At 42.7% G+C, this 26,410-nt stretch overlaps 1 protein-coding gene across 1 annotated transcript in view; it reads right to left on the reverse strand.

Moving 5' to 3' along the window:
* LOC135232859 (FH1/FH2 domain-containing protein 3-like) overlaps positions 1–26,410 on the reverse strand; it is a 236,060-nt gene that overhangs the window by 152,025 nt on the left and 57,625 nt on the right. Inside the window, exon 2 of the mRNA XM_064294596.1 lies at positions 9,964–10,070. Coding sequence (XP_064150666.1) covers positions 9,964–10,070 — 107 coding nt within the window. The remainder of the gene's footprint in view (positions 1–9,963; positions 10,071–26,410) is intronic.

Raw genomic sequence — 26,410 nt, forward strand, 5'->3', positions numbered from 1 at the left:
AAACCTATTTTCTTTATTAATTTAATCACTTATTATTCTTCTGCCTCAACATTCTACCTCTTCCTTCCTCCTGCCAGGTTCTATATACAAAACCCTACAATTAAGGAAACCTGAGTGGAAATGGGAGCCAAGGGCTGTTGAAGCAGGCTGACAGAGATAAGGCCCAGATCATAGGTGTTCAGGCCAAAGGAAAGGGCTGGCCAAGGTGCAGGCAAGGGGGCAGCAAGAGTGGCCAGGGTTCGGTCAGGTCAGCAGAAGGGTGTCCACCACCTTTCATCCCTGCTCCTACCCACCTTGGAGGTGTATGCTATTACTGTACCCACTTTGCAGATAAGGAACACAAAGCATGGAGAAATGATGTAATCTGCACAGTCACATAGCTGGTGGAGACAGACCCAGGGCTGAAAGCAAAGTATCTAACTCCATAGCCGCCTGCACCATCCTGCCTTCTGCTGGACAATTACCTCACTATACAACCTCCTCCAGGACTTACAACAGATCCAAGGAGTCCTGGCTTTTTTACAAAACTGGTATAACCTCAACATTAAAACCTAACAGAAAGGACACACACAACAAAGAAACTTAAGATGCAAAAATCTAAGCAAATATTAGCAAAACAAATTATGTAATATGTGAAAATAATATAACAGGCCAAATAAGGTTTATTCTAAGGATTCCTTAAAATAGGAAGTCCAGTATTACATATATCACATAACTTGGACAGAAGGCATCCACCATAAGGTCCTTTTAAATTTGGTAGCTTTTCCCTCCACCACTGTATTTCCTAATTGGTTACTGCTGGCATATTGCAGAGAAGTTGATTTTTAAGTATTTCTTTTACATCTGGCCATTTCACTGCTATTATTGATTCTAAGAGGCTTTTGACTGATTCTTTGGGCTTCTTTCACGGAAGTAATCACATCATGTGTTTAAGAAATAATCATTTTATTCCCTACCTACATATGCCTTTTTCTTCTGTGTCATTGCTAGAACTTTCAAAGGAAAATTAAATAATCATGGGTATATCTCCCCCCACACCCATGGGATACTATGTCAGTTTTGGTTTGGAAATAATAGACACTAACATTTATGGAATGTTTATTATGTGACAGGTGAAGTTCTGAGCACTTTGTACAGATTCACTCACTTCATCTTTTCCATATTCCTATGAGGTAGATGACATTATAGCCATTTTAAAGTTGAGGAAACTGAGGCCCAGAAGGGTTAAGTAATATGGCTCAAGTCACATAGGCAGAAAGTGACATAGCTCCGACTCAACCCAGGCAGTGTGACCCCACACCTGCCTCATAGGTGGGTGTTCCCTCATTGATTCCCTCACTCAACACGTGGTGCTTAAAGGTGCCTACTATGTGCCTGGTTCTATGTGAGGTGCACAAAGCATCTGAGGAGCTGCCTTCATGGAGCTGCCACGTTCCAAAAATGGTATCTGTGGGCTTCAATGTGAATTCACCGTCAGCATGTTAATGATCCTTTCCACCCTGGTACTGGCATTTTTTGTCAGGTTTGTATCTGCTGCTCCTGAGTCCACCTTTTTGCAGCAGAGTGATATGGGAATGTATCAAGTACTCGAATCCGGTGATCCAGAAAAGCAAAGGTGGTTCAGCCTGACGTCAAAGTCTCCAGGGAGAGTCAGATTCCAATCCTATCAGCACAGCCACTGCCAGGGAAACATCACCAGCTTCTGAGTCCAGCCACCCTTCCGAATTGGAAGCCACAGCCAATCGGCTGCCCACTCCCAAGGCCAGTGCTACCCTAATGATAAGGGAACCACCTAAAATAGACAGTCGGTTCAAGGTGACACTAAACGAGGCACACGTGCCAGGGGTGTGATGGCACTGCTAAGGGAGCCTTCCAAAACTTCCTGTTTGTCTGAGGATATACATTTTCCCTACAATAATATTTATCACTTGGGGAAAAACCCGCTTTAAACATAAAAGTCTCAGGTAAACCCATGTGTTTCAGCTCTGTCCCTGTCAAGAGAATATTTTTATAAGAATTTAATATATAAGGGTCTTTTGTGACTATAAAAACAAGTGTTTGCATTATTTTATTGAGAGGTATAGAACCAAAAGGAATCCCTGGATGGTGCAAATGGTTAACATTCTTGGCTGCTAACTAAAAGGTTGCAGGTTCAAGTCCACCCAGAGGCACCTCAGAAGAAAGTCCTGAAGATCTACTTACTGAAAAATAAGTCATTTTAAAACATATGGAGCACAGTTCTACTCTGACATACATGGGATTTCTGGTGACATTTGAAAATCTCTCTTTTATCTTGTTTAGGGTTTTTTATGGGTTGGTTTGGTTTTTCAGGTTCACCATGAGCTGGAATCGACTCAACAGCAACTGGTTTATAAAATCAAAAGCGTGATGACTTTTTCTTGCAACCAACAGTAGAATTAAGCCCCCCTCCCCAAATATTCCTCGACTCGAAACTAAACTATCATTTTCATTCAAGGGTGAAAAACATCTGTTTGGACACAAGCAGCAGAAGCGGGAGACTAGGGCCCCCTTGGTAGTCACCCAGGAATATTTCCTCTTAGTAAACCTCTGGAACTTTGAGACTCAACACAGTACTCTGGCTTAGGGATAAAGAGAAGATGAAGGGTCTGAACTAGTCACAAGCTAGTAAACCAGAAAGATGAAGATTAATTTGCTCATAACTCAAAAGCCCAGCTCAAGCCTGTGCTCCCACCTGATGCCATCCCGTCCAGCTGCACAATCTGGTGGCATCTGAAAGTATTTATAGCCTTTCAGATTCAACTATCCAGTTGGCACAGGAGCTAATTCATTCTGATTTATAGTACTTGCAGGAATGCTATCTCCTTCACGGGTGGTTCTCAAACTTGACTGCACACTGGAAACAACTGGGAGGCCTTAAAAATCACTGTGCCCCAGGCCCACCTGCAAGTTCTGATTTCACTGGTACGGGGCAGGGTGTGGGAAGGGAGGTTTTACAATTCCTCAGGTGGTTCCAATAATCTCCAAGATTGAGAAGCTACCATCTGATCACCTGGGGAGCGTTTTAAAAAGCTAAGTTCCCAGGCCCAACTCAAGATCTCCGGAAGCAGGAACTTGGAAGTCAGCATTTCTAAGCACCAGTGGCGCACGGTCTTCTGAAGTGGCCGGTCCAGCCTGGCTCCGCGCTGGTGGGCAGGGAGCTCTGGGCTACCCCACTCAGCTCAGCACTGAACTCACCCTAACAGCTGCTTTTGTCTGTCATGGGCCAGTTTTCTCTCCCCACCACGACCATGGGTAGGACTTTGTGGCCTGCACTTTAAGTCTGAGAAGACAGGGGGCACGTAATACTTCTTCACTGATTTGCCAGAAAAGCCTCAGACAACAACACACCTGAACCCTTAACTGAAAATCACTGGCTTAAGAGGAAATGAGGAGAAAATGCTTTCATTTCTTTCTATCCGCACCGTAACCAAAATCTCTCTTTTGACTTGTTTAGGGCTTTTTGTGGGTTGGTGTCGTTTGGTTTTTCAGGTTCAGCAGGTTTTTAGATTTAGGTTCAAAGGATATTTCAGATGATTTCCCATTCTGCCAGTTCTAGGTACAGAGGAAACCCAGACAGAGACGTGCCTGGATGAAGTTAACTTCTGTATCAGATGGGACAATGGGGAACTACTGCTTCTTACTCCTGCAAATCTGACGTCATGGGAAACAAAGACTCCTCTGAGAATATGATGAAGGCTGTGAAACTTCACCCCAACAAAAGCTCCCACAAACTGTCCAGATACCTTAGGGGTTCATGAACAACCCCCCCCCCCACCCACACACACACAAGTCCACTATAGGCCCTTGGCACCCGTGGACCACAGGGCTAAGAAGTTGGGTGTCTAAGAGCCAAACGAGAACCGTCTCCAAATGTCCATGTCCCTACAAGCACATCCACTGCAAAGCTGGCTGGGCCAACCCTTCCCCCCCTATTCCCCCAGCAGACAGTCTTCCTCATGGCCCTTCCAGGCCTCAGATCATCATTTCTGAACGGCCACTATACAAGCCATGCACTCTCAGGCCCACCTCCCCCACACGTTGCCATCCAACCATGACAACCCTGTGGGGCAGAAGCAGGAATTACCAGCCTTTTTTATGGAAGATGATTTTTTTATGGAAGATGAGGAAACAGAGAAGGTGAATAGCCTCACCTCTAGTAAGCAGCATCAGCACCATCTTCAGAGGGGAGTCAGCTGAGGAAAATGTGGGTACCCCAAGGTACTCAGACAAAGAGCACCTGGGGATGCCGACATCCAGTCCGACAACCAGACTGGTCCTCACAGCATCCCTGAAACACTGGGTTTCTCAGACCCACTCTGGCTCCAGCCATGCCTCTACCTCCTAGCCCCTCTACCTCTCCAAGTCACTATTTTCCCTTCACAGGTAACCTGAAGTCTCCCTCTGGACCTTGGCTGGCACTGGTTTCCTTTCAGAGGTGTTGGGGGCAGTGATGGGCAAAACTGATGGGGGTTCAGGATCCAGCTCTGCCCTGCAGACAAGGCTCCCGTCTTGCTTTTCTTAACTGGAAAATGGGATCTCAGAGTGGAAGACCTGCATAGACTCTTCCAGAACTAAAATCCAGTGATTCCCATGTCAACATACCAAATTCTGAGTATGATTATAGTAAGGGCTTTTAATGTTAGGTGTGTATTATGTGCCAGAGACTAGCTAAATGTTTTAGACCCATCATCTCATTCACCTCACAACAACCCTAAGAAGTCATTAAACAGGTTGCCGTTGACTTGATTCTGACTCATAGCAACCCTCTGTGTGTCAGAGTAGAACTGTGCTCCACAGGGTTTTCAATATCTGACTTTTTTCAGTAATAGATCACCAGGCCTTTCTTTCAAGGCACCTCTGAGTGGACTCAAGCCCCCAACCTTTTAGTTAGCGGCCAAGCACATTAACCGTTTGCACCACCTAGTGACTCCCTTAAGAAGCAATATTACAATTATATTATCCTCATTTACCAGGAAACTGAGGTTCAGAGAGGTGAAATAATATCCCCCATGAAAACACAATGTATTAATAGCTGACATAAGGCTAATTTCCAAACTGTGATGATACCTCCATTTTCCCACTTGATCATTCTGACATCAGACACCCATGTGGCACTTTCTCTCTCTGACCCTAAACACCTAGAGTTGGGTCTCCTCGAGTTAGGACTCTGTCCTTCGGACTCCTGCAAATAGGCAAATGCCAGCCTCTCTGTTGGTTCTCACTGATAACTCACTAGAATGACTTACAGAACTTACAGAAACTACTGCCTATACCTACCAAAAAAAAGCCAAAAAACAAAAACCTGTTGCCGTCGAGTCGATTCCAACTCATAGTGACCCTTTAGGACAGAGTAGAACTGTCCCATAGGGCTTCCAGGGAGCGCCTGGTAGATTCAAACTGCCAACCTTTTGGTTAGTAGCCATAGCTTTTAACCACTATGCCACCAAGGTTTATACTTACAGTTACCCATTTATCATAACCAGAAAGGATACAAACAGACACATCAGACAAGGTCTGGAATGGCTCCCAGTACAGGGCCTCCATTGTCCCCAGGGACACGACGCTCCCTCTTCTCTCATGCAAAGATGTTCTCACCAACATAAGAGGCCCCAAAGAGAGCACTCCAAGATCCTACGTCCCCTAGTCATTGGGACCTCAATGAATATTCATGACTTGGGCCTTAATGCATAGTTATGATTGATCCAATCAATGAATACACATGACTGCATTAGCCCCCTGCTTCCTGAAGTTAGTCCAGGTGTGGGGCCCATGTAGCCCCTACTTGCCCAGCTATTTTGGAAAACAAAGGCATCTTGATTGCTCCAGTTATTTTCAGAAATCAGTCAAAGGGTCAAACCAAGTTCTCTGTCCCCCACACAGCCATGGCCTAACCGGAAAGCCCATGGTCCTAATCACTTTCCTATCTGCTCTCTGCAGGTGCGACAGACCCTGTCAGAACCCCTGGGGAGAAATGAGAATGGGCAATGTTGTCCTCATTTTAGACATGCAATTCCTACCAGAGGTAAAGTGGCTTGCCCAAGGTCAAACAATGGCAAGGTCAGGGACAGTAAGAGAGAGGCTTCTGGCTTCTGTTTCCCCAGCACCATGCTGTGGCTGCTGATTTCCCTAGCCTTGAACAGACCTGGCTCTAACTTGCTAGCATAATAATTACCTTGTCCTTCCGCTTTTGAAGGTCTTTCTCCTCTTCTCTGATTAGCCATAGCTTGAGTGATAATTCCAAACAACGAGTTGAGTTAATCTTTAGTCTTGGCATAAAGGGGAAGGGTAATGGACAAGAACAAAGAAACAAACTCCTCTGGCCAGGAAAACTCACCCAGAATACATTGCACAAAAAAATCTGTATTTTCACACAGCCGACCATACATCGTCCCTGGAGAGCCATAAGATTAGCAGGTATTTCACTATCATTTACACAAAGAAATCTAGGGAAAAGATTTTAAAATGGTATTTGTCTTCTTCATGTCTCAAAAGGGCAATTCTTAACTAGAAAAAATATATATACCTTAACTCCCATTCTTGGGAGACATGAGTGCTCAGGCACACAGGCTTTGCCAAATGCCATACTTGGAAGGAAGCTAGGAGGTACCCTCTGTGAAACAGCACTGCACACGTGCCCAGAACACAGCCCTACCTGTGTGGGGGAAGCCTAAGCCTCAAGGCTGGCTACAGACCAGTTCCAAGTAACTTGCCCACATGCTTTCTGTGGTTTTAAGTAAAACTGGGGATAAACCTGGGTTGACGTGGCAGTTCCATGACAGCACCAACCTGGCATGTCTTCTAAAATTCAGACCATGAGAGGCAGACAGACCTTCCCACCAAGGAGATCAGTCAAGGTGGTTCTTTCACTCTTCAGGATAAAGAAGAGGGTATCATTCTTAGTAGCACTTCAAAGGACAAGGGGTGGGTCACCATTCACCAAGCCTATTTCAAAGATATAAGATCCCACTCTGAGGTGAGTCTGGGGCATAGAGTCAAATTTGCAGCTACCCAACGTCTTTTGGACTGCCTTCCTCTGTTTGTCGTTTTCCACATCTTGAGCCCCACCTTCTCAGTGTTGCCATAATTCATTTTCCCAGCATCTGTTGCTCTTAGGATGCAGAAATCTGACATAGCTCCACCTACCAGATGGACCCATGGCAACGTGGTGACTCAGAAGGAAACAAAGTAATGAAGTAAGCAGCAGAACTACTCTGGGGAGTATGCAGCAGGATACCCTGGCTTCTAAGGAACAGCTGTGAAGAAGCTTCTGGCGTCTGGACATTGATGTTACCAGTGCAAGCTGTAGTATCAGTGCAATGGTGGCAGTAACGGCATCTTCCCTAGGGCCACTCTGAAGTATGGCTGGGTGCTGTTTCAACTGGGAGCAGTGTTATAGCCTGCGACTGATGTCCTTGCATGAATCAACCTCAAGTCACCAAAGGTGCCAAGGTACATGTTAAGTAGAACCAGAAGTACCTCTGCTCAGAAGCTCCTGGGAGGTGGCTGGGACAGTGGAGGAAGGCAGGCTTGGGAATCAGTCACACCTGTGTTCCCCCATTTACTGGCTCTGTCCTACTGGATGTATAATTAACTCCTGACCCTCAGTTGTCTCAAGTAAAAAATGGAGACAATAATATCCAATAACATGACTGTTATGAGAATTAACTAATAAGATACTGTGAATAAGGTGCCTGGTATTGTGCTTGGCATAGTAGGGGCTTCATAAATGTTTTTTCTTCTCCATTTTTTACTCTTAATACTGTTGTCTAACATATTAGCTTCCCCCCCCGCCCCACCCCCAAGATGCCATCTCCAAATCACCCAAGTTTTTGTAAGAAAGAAAAAAGTCAGACAGGACAAGGTCTTCAACCATAACACCACTGGACACATTTTTCAAGTTGACAATGATCTACTCCTGGGGTCTGTCTGATCAATGAGCCATGAAGTCATCCAATTAGACTGTCATCCAGCCTGCATTTTGACATCTTGAATAGAAGTTATGTCATTGTCAAATACCTGGTAAAAATAACAGCAATGGCATTTCCCTAAGTTTATCAGTTTAAAAATTTTAATTAAAAAAACAAACAAAAAAAGATGATAAGCAGAATCTGATTTGACCTAATAATGACACCCCCTCACGCGTATACACTTAGGGTGGCTTCCAAGGGTCTTCTCGGTGCTCACAGCCACACCATACGGGAATCCACTCTGGGATCCTGCCATTCACCTGGCCACCAATCTTCACTAAGTACTAAAAAAAATACTAGGTACTGGGCATTCAGACCTACTGGAGCTTCAGCAGCAGTAGAAAGGGACAATTATAAGAACAATGACCATAAATTGTGACCAGTGGTAAAACAGGGGAAGCCTAGGAACCTACAGAAACACACAGGAATTAGGGAGCTACATGGAACTAACCCTAAAAAAAAAAAAAAGAAGGTTCCAATTTTTCCCCATTCTTTGAGCCATTCATGAAATTTCAGTACTCTCAGATAGTATTCAGCTGACTGTAGTATTTTTTTCCCTCAGTCAAGGCAGTTTCAAAGAATTTCTAGGAGGTTCCCTGAACACAAGATTAAAGTAGTTGTGCACTGTCTGGAAAGCAACAGGGAGCCTCTGAAGGTTTCTAAGGAAGAGGGTGATAAGATCAGAGATATGCTTGGTTCAAGAAGGATAAGAAGTAGAAAGACAGGCAGGGGTCCCACAGAAGGCTGTTTCAATAGTCTAGTAATATTTAGAAATGGCTGATGGCATGGTGCGGTGTGATTAATTATTTTTGTGTGTGGCCTTTCGAGCCACAGTGTTTTAACTCCCGCCCAGCTGATTGTGTGATAGGGCAATTGTGGCCTACCAAGAGGAATGGCCAGTTTTGCCTTAAAAGAGAACCAATTCCAGAGCAGAGGGGAGCAGCCCATCACTACCAAGGAAAAGGAGAGACCTGGCAGCAGGAGACGGCCCAGAGAGAAAGCTGAGTACCTTCGGGGATCAGCCTAGGGCCAGGGAGAAGTGTGTCTGTGAGCATGGTTGGGAAGAGGCTGTCCCATTGAAAAAGCTGTATCCTGAGTATTTCTGAGCCTGAATTGTAACTGTTACTTCCCTAATAAACGCCATAATGGTGTGTATGGTCTGTGAGTCCTGTGTGGCCACTGCAATAAATTACTGAATCCAGCAGAGAAGTAGAGAGTGCTATGGGAGGGATAGCTGGTGTCAGAACTGGTAAACATGGCAGAGAGAGGAGGCATGTCTGACCCCTGCCTCATAGGAATCAGCCTTGGGCTGCTGATCTTGGTTCTCCTTCCACTTTGTGGGGTTGGAGGAGGCCAGACACTGCCCCCAAGTGTATTTACACATGGATATATTCATATAGAGATTCTACTGTCTATATGTATCTCTGACTTTTTATATGTGGACTGCTTTCTTCAAACTCAACAGCAAAAAGAAGTACGAAGTCATTCTGGACACAGACTAAAAATAATACGCTGTTAACATAATTAATAATTATTTTCTCCACTGTAATGAGTTTAAAAGATTATACATACCAGGGCATCTGCCAAGAAAACTAAACATCTGGCAAATTATCATTGAAAACAATCGTTAAAATAGTTGCCAATCACTAAAATCTGGGAAATGTCAATTTAATGGTGATATCTCGTTTAAAAACAAAAAACTTAGAATGTAAATACCATATGCTTGATTAAACTATTCCAGAAATTTTCCCAGGGCAGGATACACCCGAGTGGGCTTGCCAAGAGAAGTTACTCAAAATGGAAAAGGGTTTGCAGTCACCACTAGCGGGTCATTGGCATCTCCCTTCTTTCTGTGTGACTATGAGCAAAGTGAAGGTAAGAGCCATGGTGGTTTGTCTGTACTATGTTAAGGCCTCATAGAGGCCCAGTTCCTGGTAGGTGGGGGCCAGTCAGCGGGGACGATTGCTGCTCTTACCCAGCGTCATCCTGGAAGCCTTCTAGCTCATCCCGCTGTTCTGCCAGCGTTGCTTCCAAATCCAGGTAGGCGCCATTGTGGGAGAGCTGCAGTGTACAGTCATCGAGCTGCAAGAGAAAGAGCCTCTGGTTAGCCCAGCCAGCTCCTGAGACACGGACTCTGTATGGAGAAATCAATTCATGTTACCATCATATGTTTCTTAAAATCAAGAATTATTCTGAAATTTGGATCAGAACTGGAAAAGGTAGCGTGTTAGTGCAGATTAGGAGCAAGCCACATTCCGGAGGGGCAGATATGATGTCTGTTAAGTGGCATTAACAGAGCCCAACAGAAGTGGATCGGGAAGAGAAGGAGCCCGTGGGTGACACTTCCCACTCTGAGGAGCCCAGGAGAAACCATAGATTTGGGTAACTGGAACCGAGATCCCAATTCTGATGTGCCCATAGGCTGAAAGTTAGAATTTAAAGACAAACTTGGTGGGGAAAATATGTGATTTCCTTTGCTTCAGTAGATTCTACCATCATAACCTGGCACATTACAATTAACAGTTTCACAACCGAGCTGAAGGAAACATCCTCCACCTGAATGGCAACATATCCAAATTACAACATATCAAGGAGGAAACTAAATCTGTTATTAGTCTTTTTTTTTTAATTTATTTAACAAACACACAGTGTCATGTTCCCAGCACTGCTCTATGCATCTTACACATTCTGTCTTTCGATTCTCACAAGAACCCTACAAGTTCTACTGTTATCCCCCTTTTATAGATGGGGAAACTGAGGCACAGAACTGAGGCACAGAGAGAATAAAGTTACTTGCCCAATGTCATCATCTGGTGAATGGTGGAGCTGGGATTTGGATGCTGGCAGGTTGTTTCTAGGTTGTGCTATCAATCACTACACGCTGTATCCTGTCTATAGCCCCAGCCTACACAGGACTTGAAAACATGCTTGCCAAACACAGGTGTGTCATCTAAGCGTTCTGGTATGGCTACAGCAATGCCACTTGCTCATCAATCCATTCCCTTCTCCTCCTGGGCATGTAGACCACATAGCCCAGCATGCTTCTAGTTGGAGTACAGCCACATAAGTGAGTACCATCCAGTGGGTTATGAGTAAAAGTGAAGCAGGCCCCCAGTAGCCCTGGATATAACAACTCCTGTGCAATTTTCCACCTTTTGTCCCTTGCCTACAGCCAAACGGAGACAAGCCAGAGGCTCTGAAGCCTAGAAAACAGCAGAGCCCAGGTGGAAGGAATTTGGGTTCCTGAATCACTGTGTGGAAAGAGAACATATTGCTGCCCAGCCTTCGCTGACCCATCCTGCACCATGACATGAGCTAGAAATAAGCCAGTGCTTTGCTAAGTCCCTAAGGAGCCCTGGTGGCGCAGTGGTTAAAGTGTTTGGCTACTAACCAAAAGTGGGTGGTTTGAACCCACCAGCTGCTCTGTGGGAGAAGGATGTGGCACTCTGCTTCTGTAAAAATGTTACAGCCTTGGAAACCCTATGGGGTCACTATGAGTCAAAACTGACTCTATGGCAGTGGGTTTGGGGTGAGTGCTAAGTCCCTGAGATTTTGAGGTTGTTACAGCAGCTACCATTACATTTAGAAACACAGGAAGATAATTTTACTAAAGAAGACTGAGATTCACATTATGAGAAAATCCAAATTTATAACTTCCTGTTCGGTTTCTCAGGCTATAAGGGTGACCTGTATTATTCATCTACATGGTGATTAAGGCTCTCATCACAGAATTACAGGAGATTTGTGAAACGTGGAGACAAATATGTGGCTACTTAAAAACGTCCAGGTAAATGCCTGATAATCCTCACCCTATACGTGCAACATCAAACAAGGAATTAGCCTCTTTTGATAGAAAAGCTTTGCTTATTATCCCCAACAAAAAAAATGTAGACTGTGATCTTGTTTAGAATGGGCATCTATAACAGGCTGTTAATTCTTATAGAGACCCCACAGGGTTCCCTGTTTCTTGTTATCCTCAACAGAATGAAAGGAATTTGTTCTTTATGATTTGAGAGAAAATACCTAGTTAAATCATTTGAAGGGGTTAATCCTATTTGATTCACCTGTTTTATTTCTCTAATAAAAACTGCTCCTTATGACTACTAACTAAAGGCATGCTGGTAAGTTTCTGCGCTCTTGCATGACTTCTTGTAGATTGGATCATCTCATCTGAGACTGCATTTCAATATAAGGATCAAATTGGCTAAAGTCACTGTACCCAGGGTTGTGGAAACACACAGAGGCACACCTACCCCAGCCTAGGGAAGAGTTTCTTGCAGAAGGTGTCTCCTGGCCCAAGAGTCTCCTGTGGACTGAAGTCAGGCTCCATGGTTACTGGGTGGAAAATTCCATTAGAAGCTCTATCTACTAACGTGTACACTGGACCACATGTATAGTTGTAATCAATGCCAGCTCACTCGTGCTTTGAACTTCCACTGCCATTGTTAACTAATAAAGCTTACTTAGTGCCTTCTGTTGACAGTATCAATGCTGTTGCTTATTTTTAATTCCACATATAATCAACAGACTAGAGGATGAAAATAATGGAAGCCCTTTAATCCAAACAAACTCTTTTTCCCTCAGCCCCTGGAAATGTATGAGCTCAGGATAAAGGGTTTCTGCTTCGACTCAACGGAGCTTGAGTCATTGAGGCTGTGGGCCACGCTCAGTCCAGAGGGAGAGAAACGGGTAGGAGAGAAAGTGCCACTCTGCTGCGGAGACACACTCAAAATGTGAACATGTGTGTTGGGGGGAGGGTTATAAACACTCCCACCACAGCCGACTGCAAGCTACTAGCATGAAGTCGCTGAGCACAAAGTTGGAAAGAGATATGCAATAGATAGCAGTATATAGTATTTCATCATATATATATATATATATATACACACACACACACACTTATAGTATATATATAGTATGAAGGAGCCTTGGCGGCACAACTGTTAAGCACTCAGCTACTAAACAAAAGGTTGGCAGTTCGAACCCCCTCAGTTGACTCCACAGGAGAAAGATCTGACGATCTGCTCCTCTAAAGATTAACCAAAAACCAAACCCATTGCCATTGAGTCAATTCTGACTCATAGCGACACTACAGGACAGAGCAGAACTGCCCCCATAGGGTTTCCAAGGAGCTACTGATGGATTCAAACTGCCAACCCTCTGGTTAACAGCCAAGCTCTTAATCACTGTGTCAGCAGGGCTCCTCTGTCAAGATTACAGCCTAGAAAGCCCTATGGGCCAGTTCTGCTGGGACCCTATAAATCAAAAATTGACTCGATGGCACCTAACAACAACATATATTGTGTGTGTGTACACACACACCATGCAGATATAATAGATATACATAACCTGAAGAGCAAAGAAGCAGTAACATGTAGTAAAATAACTAGGAAGTGATGTGTTTTGTATTTAACAGAATTTGTTTAATTGCACATTTATATAATTTAATTTTTAGTAATGGCTTTGTTTAACAACTGACACAAAATTTCTGAGACCTTAACAATTGGCCTTTGTGCACCGCCCAGGGCAGCTCCAGTACACACTCTTCTGGCCCTTCTAGGTCATTAATTTGAAGCATCTGAAGTGGAGATAGCAGGAAGTCGATGAGAAGGCTAGGAGATCCTGTCTTGGGCTTTTAGCCCTCACCATACCCACCGAAACCCTATGCTCTACTCCTTAGTCAGGGGCAGAGGTGGGGATCTACTGGTAGTTGGCAGGTGTAGCCCTATCTTTAATGGCAAATTGGCTATTTTGCACATCATCTCTGCCCTGCACCTCCCAATTTTATCCCCAGCCGCCTGGAGCATATATCCTGTTTTTCTGGACACTCACCCTGGCTGGCCATCTATCTGCCTCAACATTCTCCCGGCCAGCCCCAAATCACAACATGAAGCCCTACAATCTCCCCAGCTTCTAACAACAGAATCTCAAAACCTTAGCCTAACAGTCTGTTCTCACCATTCCTCTCCTCACATTCACGGCCTCGTTAACTGCTACCATTTCCATAGCTTAATTTTAGCAAAATTATATGTCAGAGGCAGGCTTGGCAACAAGGAGCACAAACAAGCTTCCTTCCCTCCAAGAGATCTTCATTTTAAGTATGACACACGAATAGAATGCAATGAAAAACCTTTTAAACCAACTGTGAAAGGGTGTAGATGTTTATCCTCAGTTACATCCTGTGATGGTTAAGGTTGTCAACTTGGCTGGGTTGTGATTCTCAGTGATTTGATAGTCGTTTTCTGGAGTGATGATGTGATCACTTCCATGATGAGATTTGATATTATGTGATCACCTCCATGATAGGATCTGCTGTGAGTAGCCAATCAGTTGAAAGGGAGTTTCCTTGGGCGTGTTGCCTGAGTCGAATGTAACGGGATATTCTGGCAAGGCTTGTAGGCTTTTGTTAGTTTTGGATCCTGCAGCTGGCTCCTGTTCATCTGATTTCTGGTTCTTGGGACTTGAGCTAGCAGCTTACCTGTGGTCTTGCCTGCCAATCTTCGTTGATCTTCACAGCCTGTGGGCAAGAGCCCTGCTCTCCAACCTGCCAATCTTGGGTTCTCCGGTCCCAGTACCATCAGGAGAAGCCTCTATTCTGACCCACAGACGTGGGACGTTTCAGCGTCTACAATTGCGTGAAGCACTTCCTTGATATAAATCTCTCTATATATACGTATTTATATGCTTTACTGGTTTTCGTTTTCCAGAGAACCCAGCCTAAGACACACCCCTTCTGCTGTAAAAGGAATTAGCAGTCACAGGCTGCAGAGACCTACATGCCCTCACAAAACTGCCCAAGTCCTCCTTTCAAAGTTGCCAATACTTCCTAAGCCAGGTGTCCTGACTCTGCCTCCCCCTAATTAATGGTTGAGCGAGCCTCTCCCCCATTTGTTTTAGCAAGTCCCTCAACTAAAACAGAAAAGAGAATATGTCTCTAGGAGTTCCTGGGTGGAATAGATGGTTAAGCGCTGGACTCCTAACAGAAAGACTGGCGATTCCAACCTATCCTCAGAAGACAGGTCTGGCGATCTGCTTCCAAAAGTCACAGCCTTGAAAGCCCTGTGGAACAGTTCTATTCTGCTCACACGGGGTTGCCATGAGTCGGAATCAACTTGATGGCAACTAACAACAACAAAATCCCTCAGGAACTACATGGAGTATTCACACTAGGGCCATGGAATGGGGCAAAGTCGGGTATTAGCCACCCTTAGGGAGACAGGACAGGGTACTCAGGGGTCCTAACAAAACGGGCAGCCAGTGAACATGCCAAACTGGTCAACACATACTGCACCTCCATCCCACAGCACAAGCCCTGCCTCATCATTATACCCGAGACACATGAGATTAATGTTTAAACCATCACATGAGCCAAGGAGAAAGAATAAAGGGCTTCTTTGCTGGCTTGACACATTGAAACAGTAAAATCCTCTAAGCATTTCAGAGGACATGGGTCACCTCTGTACCTCTGTGTATCATTTTTATACACTAATTGATAGGTATATGAAATAAATTCTTCAATCTTGTCAGTGAAAGCTAAGTAACTGTTATCCAGTTCCAAAAGAAAGCAAAAACAAATATGAATAGGCAGCAAAGGAAGTTAATTCCAATTTGGTTACTATAAAGATTTAGACAGACATATCCAAGCCTTCCCTACAGAGTGAGGGACCCACACACCTCCCTGCCAAGCCCATCCCCAACAGGGAACCTCGGTTCTGGACACACTGACACCAAGGCAACTTGATCCCTCCCTTGGCCTCTCATGTCAAACGTCTTCCCATTTGACTTAAGGGCCCTGGAATTTCCTGACTCCAACAATTTTCGTGTCAACCCTGATTCCCTGGCAGCTTGGCCCCTGCACTCCTTTCTTGGCTCTAGGTTTGGTAGCCAGGACACTGCGGGCAGTTCAGGACATAAGACAAAGCCAGGAGCCACGTGGGCAGATAACATTACAGAGCTATTATAGAAGTGCGATGGATTAGGGAAGTGTAGGGGCGGGACAGCGTGCACCAGGAAGGCTTTGGATCAGGTTGCAGGCTCCAACAGTGGAGGCTGTACACCCATGGCCAGGATTCTGGAGGGAATAGGGTGCTCGGGAGGAAGTCAGGCAAGATCTCATGAAGGGTGCTTCCAAGTACCCTGAGATTTCCTGCTGCCCATCCCAGGTCTAAACAAATCATTAAAATGGGCCCTCATTCTTTGGAGACAGAGAAAGAGCCTTTCACTCCTTGCAAGAAGGCTGCACAATGTCACTCAGAGGTTCTTTTAACTCCCCCTACAAAGACAGTCCATTCAAAGAGAAAGTGTATCCGAAGAAAAAATCAAATCTCTCACCATCCTGAAAAACTAAACCAAACATCTAAAACAAGGCTGATGTCACGTCTCTTGATTTATATATTCTTTTCTTTCCTTAATCCAGTGAAGTGGTGTGTTACCAGGGTGGTTTAATGATTATCTGGGTTTTGGTAGCAGGTCCACAGTGATGCTTAGTCTAAGCAATAAAATTTCTGTGTAACCCTGAAATAGATTTGCATGCAACCATTCTATAAATATATACTAGGGCTAGGCTTTAAACTAATTTTGGTAATATTTCAGAAGTGGGGAAATATATGCTGAGTTAAAAAAAAGAAAAGCTAGAATAAGTGTTGTCTGCTTTTGCCCTTTAATTGGCAAGATAAATTGCAAAAATGGCCACAAATTCCTCCCGTCCCTGCATCCACAGCCTTACCATGTGACTTTGTAATGCCTCCCACCAGGAGGTGAGTTCTTTCTCTCCTCCTGGGATCTGGGCTGGCCTTGTGTATTGCTTTGGTCAATGCGACAGTAGCAAATGTAACCTAGCAGAGACTTGAAAAGCACTTGTTCACAGAGTTGTCCTCTCTTGCTGCTCTTAGAACCCTACCACCACGTGAAGAAGCCCAGGCTAGCCTGCTGGAGGATGGGACGCGTGGCCTGGTTGTTCCTGCTGCCCCTGCCAATAGCCTGCCAACTGCCACCTCTGAGTGAGGCCAACCTAGATCATCGAGCCTCCAGATGACCTGCCAGCTGACAACAGACACATGAGAGAGGCCAGCAGAAATCAGTCAAACTGGCCCAAACCAGAGCCATCTACTAGACCCAGAGACTTGTGAGCAACAATAAAATGGTTGTTGCTTTAGGTGTCCTCTTCCCACACCCAGCTTCTCCAACCCACAGCAGACAAGCAAGCCTCCAAGGACTACAACTTCCACCCTCAGAAGAGCTTGGAGTCTAGATTCGTGGTGGGTGAGAGGTGCACCCCCACAACACACCATGACATTACCAGCTCAAGGCAAGGATAGCCACCATCACACCCCACCACAAAACACACACACTGGGCCCTGACACTAACCATCCCTGAACTCTTTGCTGGGTGGGAGCAGGCAGGAGGCGGCCTGGGGTGCCAGGGAATGGGAAGCAGTCAGTCAAGAACCCTCCCAGGGAGGTGAGGAGGCAGCAGAAGGTGGACCTAAGTGTACATGAGTCGAAACTCCCAAGCCCTGGTACATGTTCCACCGCATACTTCATAATCTATCACATTTCACTCACAAAACGTAAATTCAAAGAAAAGTATAAAGAACTACAAGACAGCAGCTGCAAGCATAGAGCCCCCTGAGCACAGAGACCTATGCAACCGCGGTGGTCATACGCCCATGAAGCCACCCCTGTTCCCGGCTCAGAAATTAAGACTTGCTGTGGGCCCCGTCTCTCCCCAGAGCCAGGTTCGCTGTGGGCTCTGAGTGTCCACTAGAGGCTCTTCACAGCTCTCAGACAAAGGCAGTCAGCATGTCTCAGGTGGTCAATCCTTAAACAGCTATGCTCGCTTCCCCCTCAAATGCTGCTTCTGTTTCTAGGCAGCCACCAAGCTTGTGGCTTCCTCAAACTCTAGGTTCCTTCTAAAGGCCACAGAGACAAGAAACTGGACTTAGATGACAAGCAAAAAATGTTAGGAAAGAGCCTTCCAAAAAGCAGTGCCATGTGCCCCTTTCACAATTCTTAATAAAACCAACACAAACCCTGGCTTAGTTGTTGAACGACTTCTGTGGACTAGGGCTCCCCATAATCCACACAATCCCTGAGAGGGGGCAGGGTGGAGGGCACACATGCCATGGTTGTCCTCTGCCATATCCTAGGCTGGGTGGTGAGGACATGGCTAGTCACCGCATTATTCTCCAAACTATGCATACCCCTCATGTACATTCTTTTGTTTGTATGATGTATTTTATACTCCAAAGTGATTAGTTGCATATACAGATAAATTAAGTTTACACATTAAAAAAAATGCAATACTTGGTCAGTTTTCTTAAGGGAAAGATCAAATGGAACTGATATACATAACATCAGAAGAAAAGAGGCCCTGCTGGTTAACTCCAGAATAAAAAAAAAAAAAAAAAAATTGCCATCAAGTCTATTCCAACTCATGGAAACCCTATGCGTTACAGAGTAGAGCTGCCCCATAGGGTTTTCTTTGCTGTAATCTTTATAGAAGCAGACCACCAGGCCCTTCTTCCATGGCATCACTGGGTGAGTTTGAACCTTCAATCTTTAGGTTAGCAGTCAAGTGTAAGCTATTTTCAACACCCCGGGACAATCCCAGCATATTCTATTTAAACTTTTTAGTGCCTAGTGGCGCATTTCTGGAGCCCTGGTGCCACAGTGGTTAAGCATTTCGCTGCTAACCCAAAGGTAGGCAGTTCAAACCCACCAGCTGCTCCGTGGGAGAAACATGTGGCAGTCTGCTTCCATAAAGATTATAGCCTTGGAAACCCTATGGGGCAATTCTACTCTGTCCTATATGATCACTATGAGTCAGAATCAACTGGATGGCAACCGCTTTAGTGGCCCACTTGGCCTCTTTGGTAGAACGAGAATATCCCAGGTACTTTAATAAATGCTTTAAGATGAAGCATAAGACATTTTTGAAGATCCAGCTATATGCTGGGTTATGAAATAATATGAATATATTTACTTTGGAAGTGGTTGGATTTTACTTCTCCAGAAACCTTTAATAAGTTATTTTATCTGTGGCCACCAACCTCAGCAAAAGAAGCAAACGTCTTGAAAGCTGATTTAGGCAGTTTCCAAACCAAGCCCCAGATTTCTATTTAAGTCAACAAAATTGCACAGTTCACCAAACAAAGGCAAAAGCCTCTGCCCATTTCCACAAGAAAGATAAAGGCAAGGATTCTCCCACTAAGAGCTTAAATTTAGTGGGAGTAATAATCTGGTGTCCTGGTGGCACAGGGGTTAAGAGCTCGGCAGCTAACCAACAGGTTGGCAGTTCGAATGCACCACCTGCTCCTTGGAAACCCTATGGGGACAGTTCTACTCTGTCCTATAGGATCGCTATGAGTTGGAATCGACTCTACAACAACAGATTTGGTTCAGAATAATCTGGTAAATATTTAAACATATTTCAATTATTTTAAAACACCTTATCATTAAATAACCAAAAATACATTAATTTCTCCTGAAAAGGCTGGAATATATTTACTTATGTTTGCTGGTACTTTTTTCATTTTCTCTTTCACTTCACTGAAGTTGAAAATATCATCAGCCCTATGTTTCAGGAATATTATGGATTATTGTTCATTTATTCCTTTATTCTGATTAATAATGCTTCCCTATGGACACGAAAAGAGAGAGTGGAAGGAGACAGCAGGCTGTCTCATTAAAAAAAAAAAAAGAGTGTGTAGAAAGGTATATATGGGTTTTTATGTGAGAGACTGACTTGACTTGTAAACTTTCACTTAAAGCACAATAAAAATTATTTTTAAAAAAATTATAATGCTTCCCTGTGCTCCTCCTCTGGGCCAGCCACTGGGCTGTGTCCTGGGGAGACAACCATGAGCAAGATACACCAGGTCGGAAGGAACACGCAGGGTTGTAGGGAGACTGAGCACCAAACAGCTAGCTGGAGCTCAGGGAATAGATGAGGATGATGAGTCAGCCACCTCTGCTGTTTTCTGTTTTCATTGGGAAGGAAAAGAAGCATGATCGGTGCAAAAGCCCTGACACAAAGGAGCATGAGTTGTCAAAGCACTCAAAGAAGGAAGACCACGGGCTCTGGAGGAGGAGCCTTCCTGGCCACAGCAGATTTTAGACTTGATTCTAGGGCTGTGAGAAACCGTGAAATGGTGTGAACAGATGAGGCCAGGACTAGATTGGCAGCGTTGAGGATGGAAGGGGAAGACAAGTAAAGAGGCTGGTATAGGAATCTGAAGCGAATCTGAATTTGAAGGTGATTGGACAATGATGGGAGCGGTGGAAATAGAGGGCCGTGACGGCAAGGGAGAAAGTTCATGCAGGCAAAGAAGGGGTGCGGGAAGGAAGGAAAAACCAGTTGGAGTTGGTGAGTGATCAGATGTCACAACACTCAGCAGAGAGAGGTATCAAAGATAAATCTTGGGCTTCTTGCTTGAGCAAGTTAATAAATGGTGGTACTGTACCATTACCCACATGGGAAACATTAGCTAAAAAGCCATTTGGGGGCTGCAAGATAGGATAAAAATTGGGATTTTGATTTTAAGCATGTTACTTATCTAAGACAAATAGAGATATAGAGTAGAGAACTGGCTATTTGGGCTTGAACTTGACTAAAAATGTGGTGGTTGGAATCCCAGAAGTACATTAGCATGCCCAAAGATAACAGGTAACTCTAGTGTCTTGAAGCTCTATAGTGGTATCCCCTTTTTCATTCCTGATATTGGTAATTTGTGTTTTCTCATTTTTCTTCTCTAACAGTTTAGGAGAGATCCTTTATCAGTTTTATTAGTCTTCATAAAGAATCAGCTTTTCTTTGCATTGCTTTTCATCTATTTTAACTTTGTTTTCTAGCTCATTAATTTCTGTTCTTTGCTATTTCCTTCCCTCCACATTCTTTGTGCTTAATATGCTAGTGGGGGAGGGGGTTCTAAAATCTTAACAATTTTAGTTTTTTTCTTTCTAATTGTATACATTTAACACTATAATTTCTAAGTAAGGTTTAGTTATAGCCCACAGGTTTTGATATGCCACATTTTCATTATCTTTGGTTCAGAATATTTTCTAAATTTCACCGGGATTTCTTCTTTAACCCATAGGTTATTTAGAAGTACATTACATAATTTTCAAATATTTAGGAATTTATTAGTATATTTTCTATGATAGGTTTATAACTTCATTTCACTAAAGTCAGAAAATAATATAATCTGCATAATTTCAATTCTTTGATATTCCTTGATGCTTATTTTATAGCCCAGTACGTGGAAAGGCTATGTACTCAACAGCTGCAGTTTTTGTTAAGTGTGATGCTCACACCTTCTGTATCCTGCTTTTTACCTGTTTGTCCTATAGAGAGGTGTATCAATCTCCCGCTACAACTGTGGGTTTTTCTTTTCAGTTCTGTCATTATTTATTTATTCCAGTTATTAGATGCACACAAATTTAAGAACTGTTGTATCTTCCCAGCTGACTGACTCTTTTAGCTCTATGAGACTTCCTCCTTATCACTAGTAATGTTTCTAGCCTTAAGGACTGTATCGTCTGGTATCATTATAGCTATGCCACTTTCTTTAGGTTAGTGTTTCATGGTTTATCTTCTGTCCTTTTACTTATAACATTTTGCATCTATATATTTAAGATATGTATCTTTTAAATACAGTTTTTTTAATCCAGTCTGACAACCTTAGTCTTTCAATAAAAGTATTTAATCAAAGTCTATTAACCTAAAGTGACCGCTGATATGGTTGAGCTCAAATCTACATGTTTAGTAATTACCTACCTGTTCTACTTTCCTTCTTCCTCCTTTCTTGACATCTTTTGGGTTAATCCAGTATTCTTTATTATTCCATTTTCTCTTCTATTACCTTCCTAGTTATGCATTCTTTAATTAATAATCCTATATTAATTACTAAAAGAAAGGCCTATAGATAACAGGCCTTCTTGATTCAGCAGAGCCTACTATAAATTAGTGTTACCATTTCCTAGACAATTTAAGGGTATTAGGCTACTTTAATACCACCTTTTGAGACACTGGAAAACCTACCTACCACATTTTAAACCCCCATAAGAAAGTGTTATTTGGGGCAATTAACATTAATTTAGATTTACCCACACTTATACCTTTTCTATTGCATTTCATCTTTCTTGTGCTTCTATCTGTGATAATTTCTTTCTGCCTGAGAATTCTCTTTAGTAAGGATCCTTTGGCAACAGATTTTTTCAGTTTCTGCTTCCTAGAATCATCTTCATCTCTTGTAACAGCTTAATTGAGATACAATTTACACTCCATACAATTCACCCATTTGAAGTGTACAGTTCGTTATTAGTATATTCAGAGTTGCGTGTACATCACCCCAGTCAACGTGAGAACTTTCATTACCCCAAAAAGAAACCATTAGCAGTCATGTCCCATCACCCTTTATAGCCCTAGGCTACCATTAATCTACTTTATGTCTCTATAAACTTGCCTACCTGGACATTTCTTAAAAATGGAATAATACATGGTCTTTTGTGACTGGTTTCTTTCACTTAGCATAATGTTTTCAAAGTTTATCCATGTCATAGTATGTATCAGTATTTTGTTCCTTTTTATGGCTAAATAATAATACACTGTATGGATATATGACATTTTATTTATTCATCAGTTGATGGTCATTTAGGTTGTTTCCACTTTTTGGCTACTATGAATAATGCTGCTATGAATGTTGTGTGGGTATATGTTACAACCATTTCTTGGGTATATACTTAGGAATGGAATTGCTGCATCATATGGTAACTCTATGTTTACCTTTGAGGAACTGCTAGACTCTTTCACAGTGGCTGTACCATTTTGCATTCCCATCATCAATTTATAAAGATTCAAGTATCTTGACAACTTCATCCACACTTATTATCTTTTTTATTGTATCCGTCCTAGTGGGTGTAAAGTGGTATCTCATTGTGATTTTGATTTGCATTTGCCTAGCAGCTAATGATTTTTAGCTTCTTTTAATGTGCTTGCCAGCCATTTGTATATCTTCTTAGGAGAAATGTCTATTCAGATCTTTTGTCCATTTTTTAATTGGGTGATTTGTCTTCTAATTGTTGAATTGTAATAGTTCTTTATTCTAGACACAAATCCCTACCAGATAAACAGTTGCCAAAAATTTCCTCCCATTCTGTGAGTTGCCTTTTCACTTTCTTAATGGTGTTCTTTGAAATACACAAGTTTTTACTCTTAATAAAGTCCAATTACCTTTTTTCTTCTGTTGATTGTGCTTTTGACATCATTATCACCTTCCCTTTTAAAGGATCCCAAACCAAACCAAACCCTTGCCGTCGAGTTGGTTCTGACTCATAGCAACCCTATAGGACAGAGTAGGACTGCCCCATAGGGTTTCCAAGGAGCACCTGGTGGATTTGAACTGCCGACCTTTTGGTTAGCAGCTGTAGCACTTAACCACTACGCCACCAGAGTTTCCTTTTAATAGTTTTGCTAAATACAGAATTCTAAATTGGCACATATTTTCCTGAAGCACTATAAAACTGTCATTCTACTGTCTTCTGGCTTACATCATTTCAGTTAAACAGCTGTCAGTCTTATTGTTGCTTATTTGAAGATGATCTATTTTTTTCTGGCCACTTTTAATATTTTGTCTTTGAGTTTCATCAGTTTCACTATGGTGTTCTTATGTGTGATTTACTTTGAATTATTCTGCTTGGGCTTTATAATACTTCTTGAACCTATGGCTTGATGTCATTTATTGGTTTTGGAATATCTTGACCATTAGCTCTTCATATGCCCATTATGCTTCTTCTTCCATTCTGAGACTAATACAGTAAAACTTGTGAAAGCTAGGACCTATGTAAGACAGAAATCTGTCAGAGAAGGAAAACTCAAGTATTTTTCACTAATAGAGAGTGATAACTGGTACCCTGCACCTTGTCAAAGGTGGAAAACTTTCAAGACCTGGAAAAACAAGACAGTCCCACTGAGTTCCAGCTCACACAGTTTCACTGTACATATATTTTAGACCCATGTCCCACATGCCTCTCACACTCTTTTCTGCATTTTGCTGTCCATACATTGGTCTTAATATCTTCCACGGACCTGTCTTCCAGATCATTAATTTTCTCATCATCTTTAATTTTCTGTTGAACCCATCTACTCTAATTTTTTTTTTTTTTCATTTCTACAATGTCCACTTTATATTATGAAGATGACACAGGATTGGGCAACATTTCATTCTGTTAACAACAGCAAATTTATATCCTATATATCTATTTTTTGTTTTGTTAAAATTCTCCATCTTTCCCATTTTCTTGAATGTATTTATAACAATTGTTTTACAGATCATGTCTGATGATTCTAGTATCTAGATCACCTATGGCTGTTTCTATGATGTTTTTCCCTCCTTGGTTATGTCTCTGGATAGACCAGGTAAATTTTTATTGAATTCAATCATTATTTACAAAAAATTTTAGAGGCTCTGGATCATATCTTCCTCCAGAAAGAATTTTCATTAGCTTCTGACAAGCTGTACAGATCATCTTAATGCAATCAAGAACTGAACTTCTGCAAAACTGGGCTTCAGTCTTTGTAAGGCCTAGCCTATTTTCAGTTAGCCCTTACTTCTAGAGCATAATCCTGTGGTGGTCCCAGCTGAACGCCTGGGGTGTTTATTAGAATTCATCTACCCTGGCAATCCCTGATCTCCATTTCTTTTTCTCCCCAGCACCATGAAACTGCTGATAGCTCTGCTGAACTTCTCAGCCTACTCACACTTTTTGATCATCTTCATCATCTCCGCACCTGCCAGTAATGAACTGGTAAATGTATCAAGGTGAAAAACAACTTACAATGTCAGAACTAATGAGTTTAACCTCAATGAGCCACCTCTCTCTACCTGGGAATTTGGCCTCTCAAGTCTTGGCTGCCTTGGTGGCTCACTGATACCTTCAAACAAATCTTTTGATCCTTTGTCTAGCTTTCTAGTTGTTCTGGGTATAAAGATTTGTCTGCTATAAGCTAGTTCATTATAGCCAGAAGTAGAAGCCCAAACATCTAATTTTTAAAAGCTAAATACTTGATATGGATTAACACGAATTATTTAGTCCTCACACAAGTTTATGAGGAAGGTACTATTGTTATTCTCATCTTATAGTTCATATAAAATTATGGAGCATATGCTGTAAACTTCCCAATAACTTGCCCAAGACTGCCACAATTAAGGGCAACCGAACCCAGACAATGTGGCTCCTGAGACTGTGTTGTTAGCCACCACAAAACAGACTACAGAATGAGGAAGAAAAAAAAACACAGGAGTAAGCCCTCAGGAAGTCTGACATTTAGAGACTGGATCACAGAAAGGAGACCGAGAAGGAACAGCCAAAATGATAAGAGAAAAACCAGAAGAAGGTTGTCATAAAAGCCAATGGAAGACCTAATACATGCTATAACACAGATGAACCTCGAAAACATTATGCTGAGTGGAATGAGTCAGTCACAAAGGGACAAATATTGCATGATTCCACCTATACAAAATATCCAGGATAGAAGTTTATTAGTAGTTATCAGGAATGGGTGAGAGGGAAGGGAAAAGGGACAATCATTGCTTAGGAGACACTGAGCTTCTGTTAAGCGTGATGGGAAATTTTGGAAATGGATAATGGTAATGGTTGAACAAAATGGTAAACATAACTAATGTCACTGAATTGTACATGTGAAGAATGTTGAAAAGGCAAATAATTTGTTACATATATATATATGTGTACCACAACAACAAAAATCCAAGGGACAAGAGTATTTCAAAAAGAATACAATCAACTGACAAATGATGAGAGGAAAAAGTGAGACACAAACTATAACAATTTTCATTTGGAAAAAAATAATTGGACTGGTATTAGCAGCTGCTCATCTCTTCAAATCGGTTCAAATTGGTTCAAACCGGTTCAGTCATGGCCGATGATGCAGGAACAGACCCGAAGTTCTACAATTCGGGTGATCTGCCACAGTACCTGGAACTGGAAAAATTACAGGCCAAAGCCCTGGAATGGGGGACTCGAAATAGGCATAGTAAGCCCTTTCAGGAGCCTGATGCATGAGATTGGATTATTGGAAGGTGGTCAGCCGCCATCTTTGAATGTGGAACCACCATCTTTGAATGCGGCACCACCATCTTTGAGCAGAGTGTCGCCAACTTTGAGTGTGACGAAACTATTTCCAAATCTGCTCAAAATCGAGGCCAAGAGATTTTGTTGCTATGCAACACATATGCTGCCCTTGTTTTCTAAGAGAGAGATTAAGTTTCTAAAAAAAAATTTTTTTTTTTTTTTTTTTTTAGTTTCTAGCTGGGTTTAAATTCATAACTTTTTCCACTCCAAGTACCATGGCAAATCACCAAAGTTTTTAAAATTCAGATCTGTTCCGGCGACGATTCCTCGGC

Source organism: Loxodonta africana, chromosome 11, assembly GCF_030014295.1.
Source record: "Loxodonta africana isolate mLoxAfr1 chromosome 11, mLoxAfr1.hap2, whole genome shotgun sequence".
NCBI classification, from domain to species: Eukaryota; Metazoa; Chordata; class Mammalia; order Proboscidea; family Elephantidae; genus Loxodonta; species Loxodonta africana.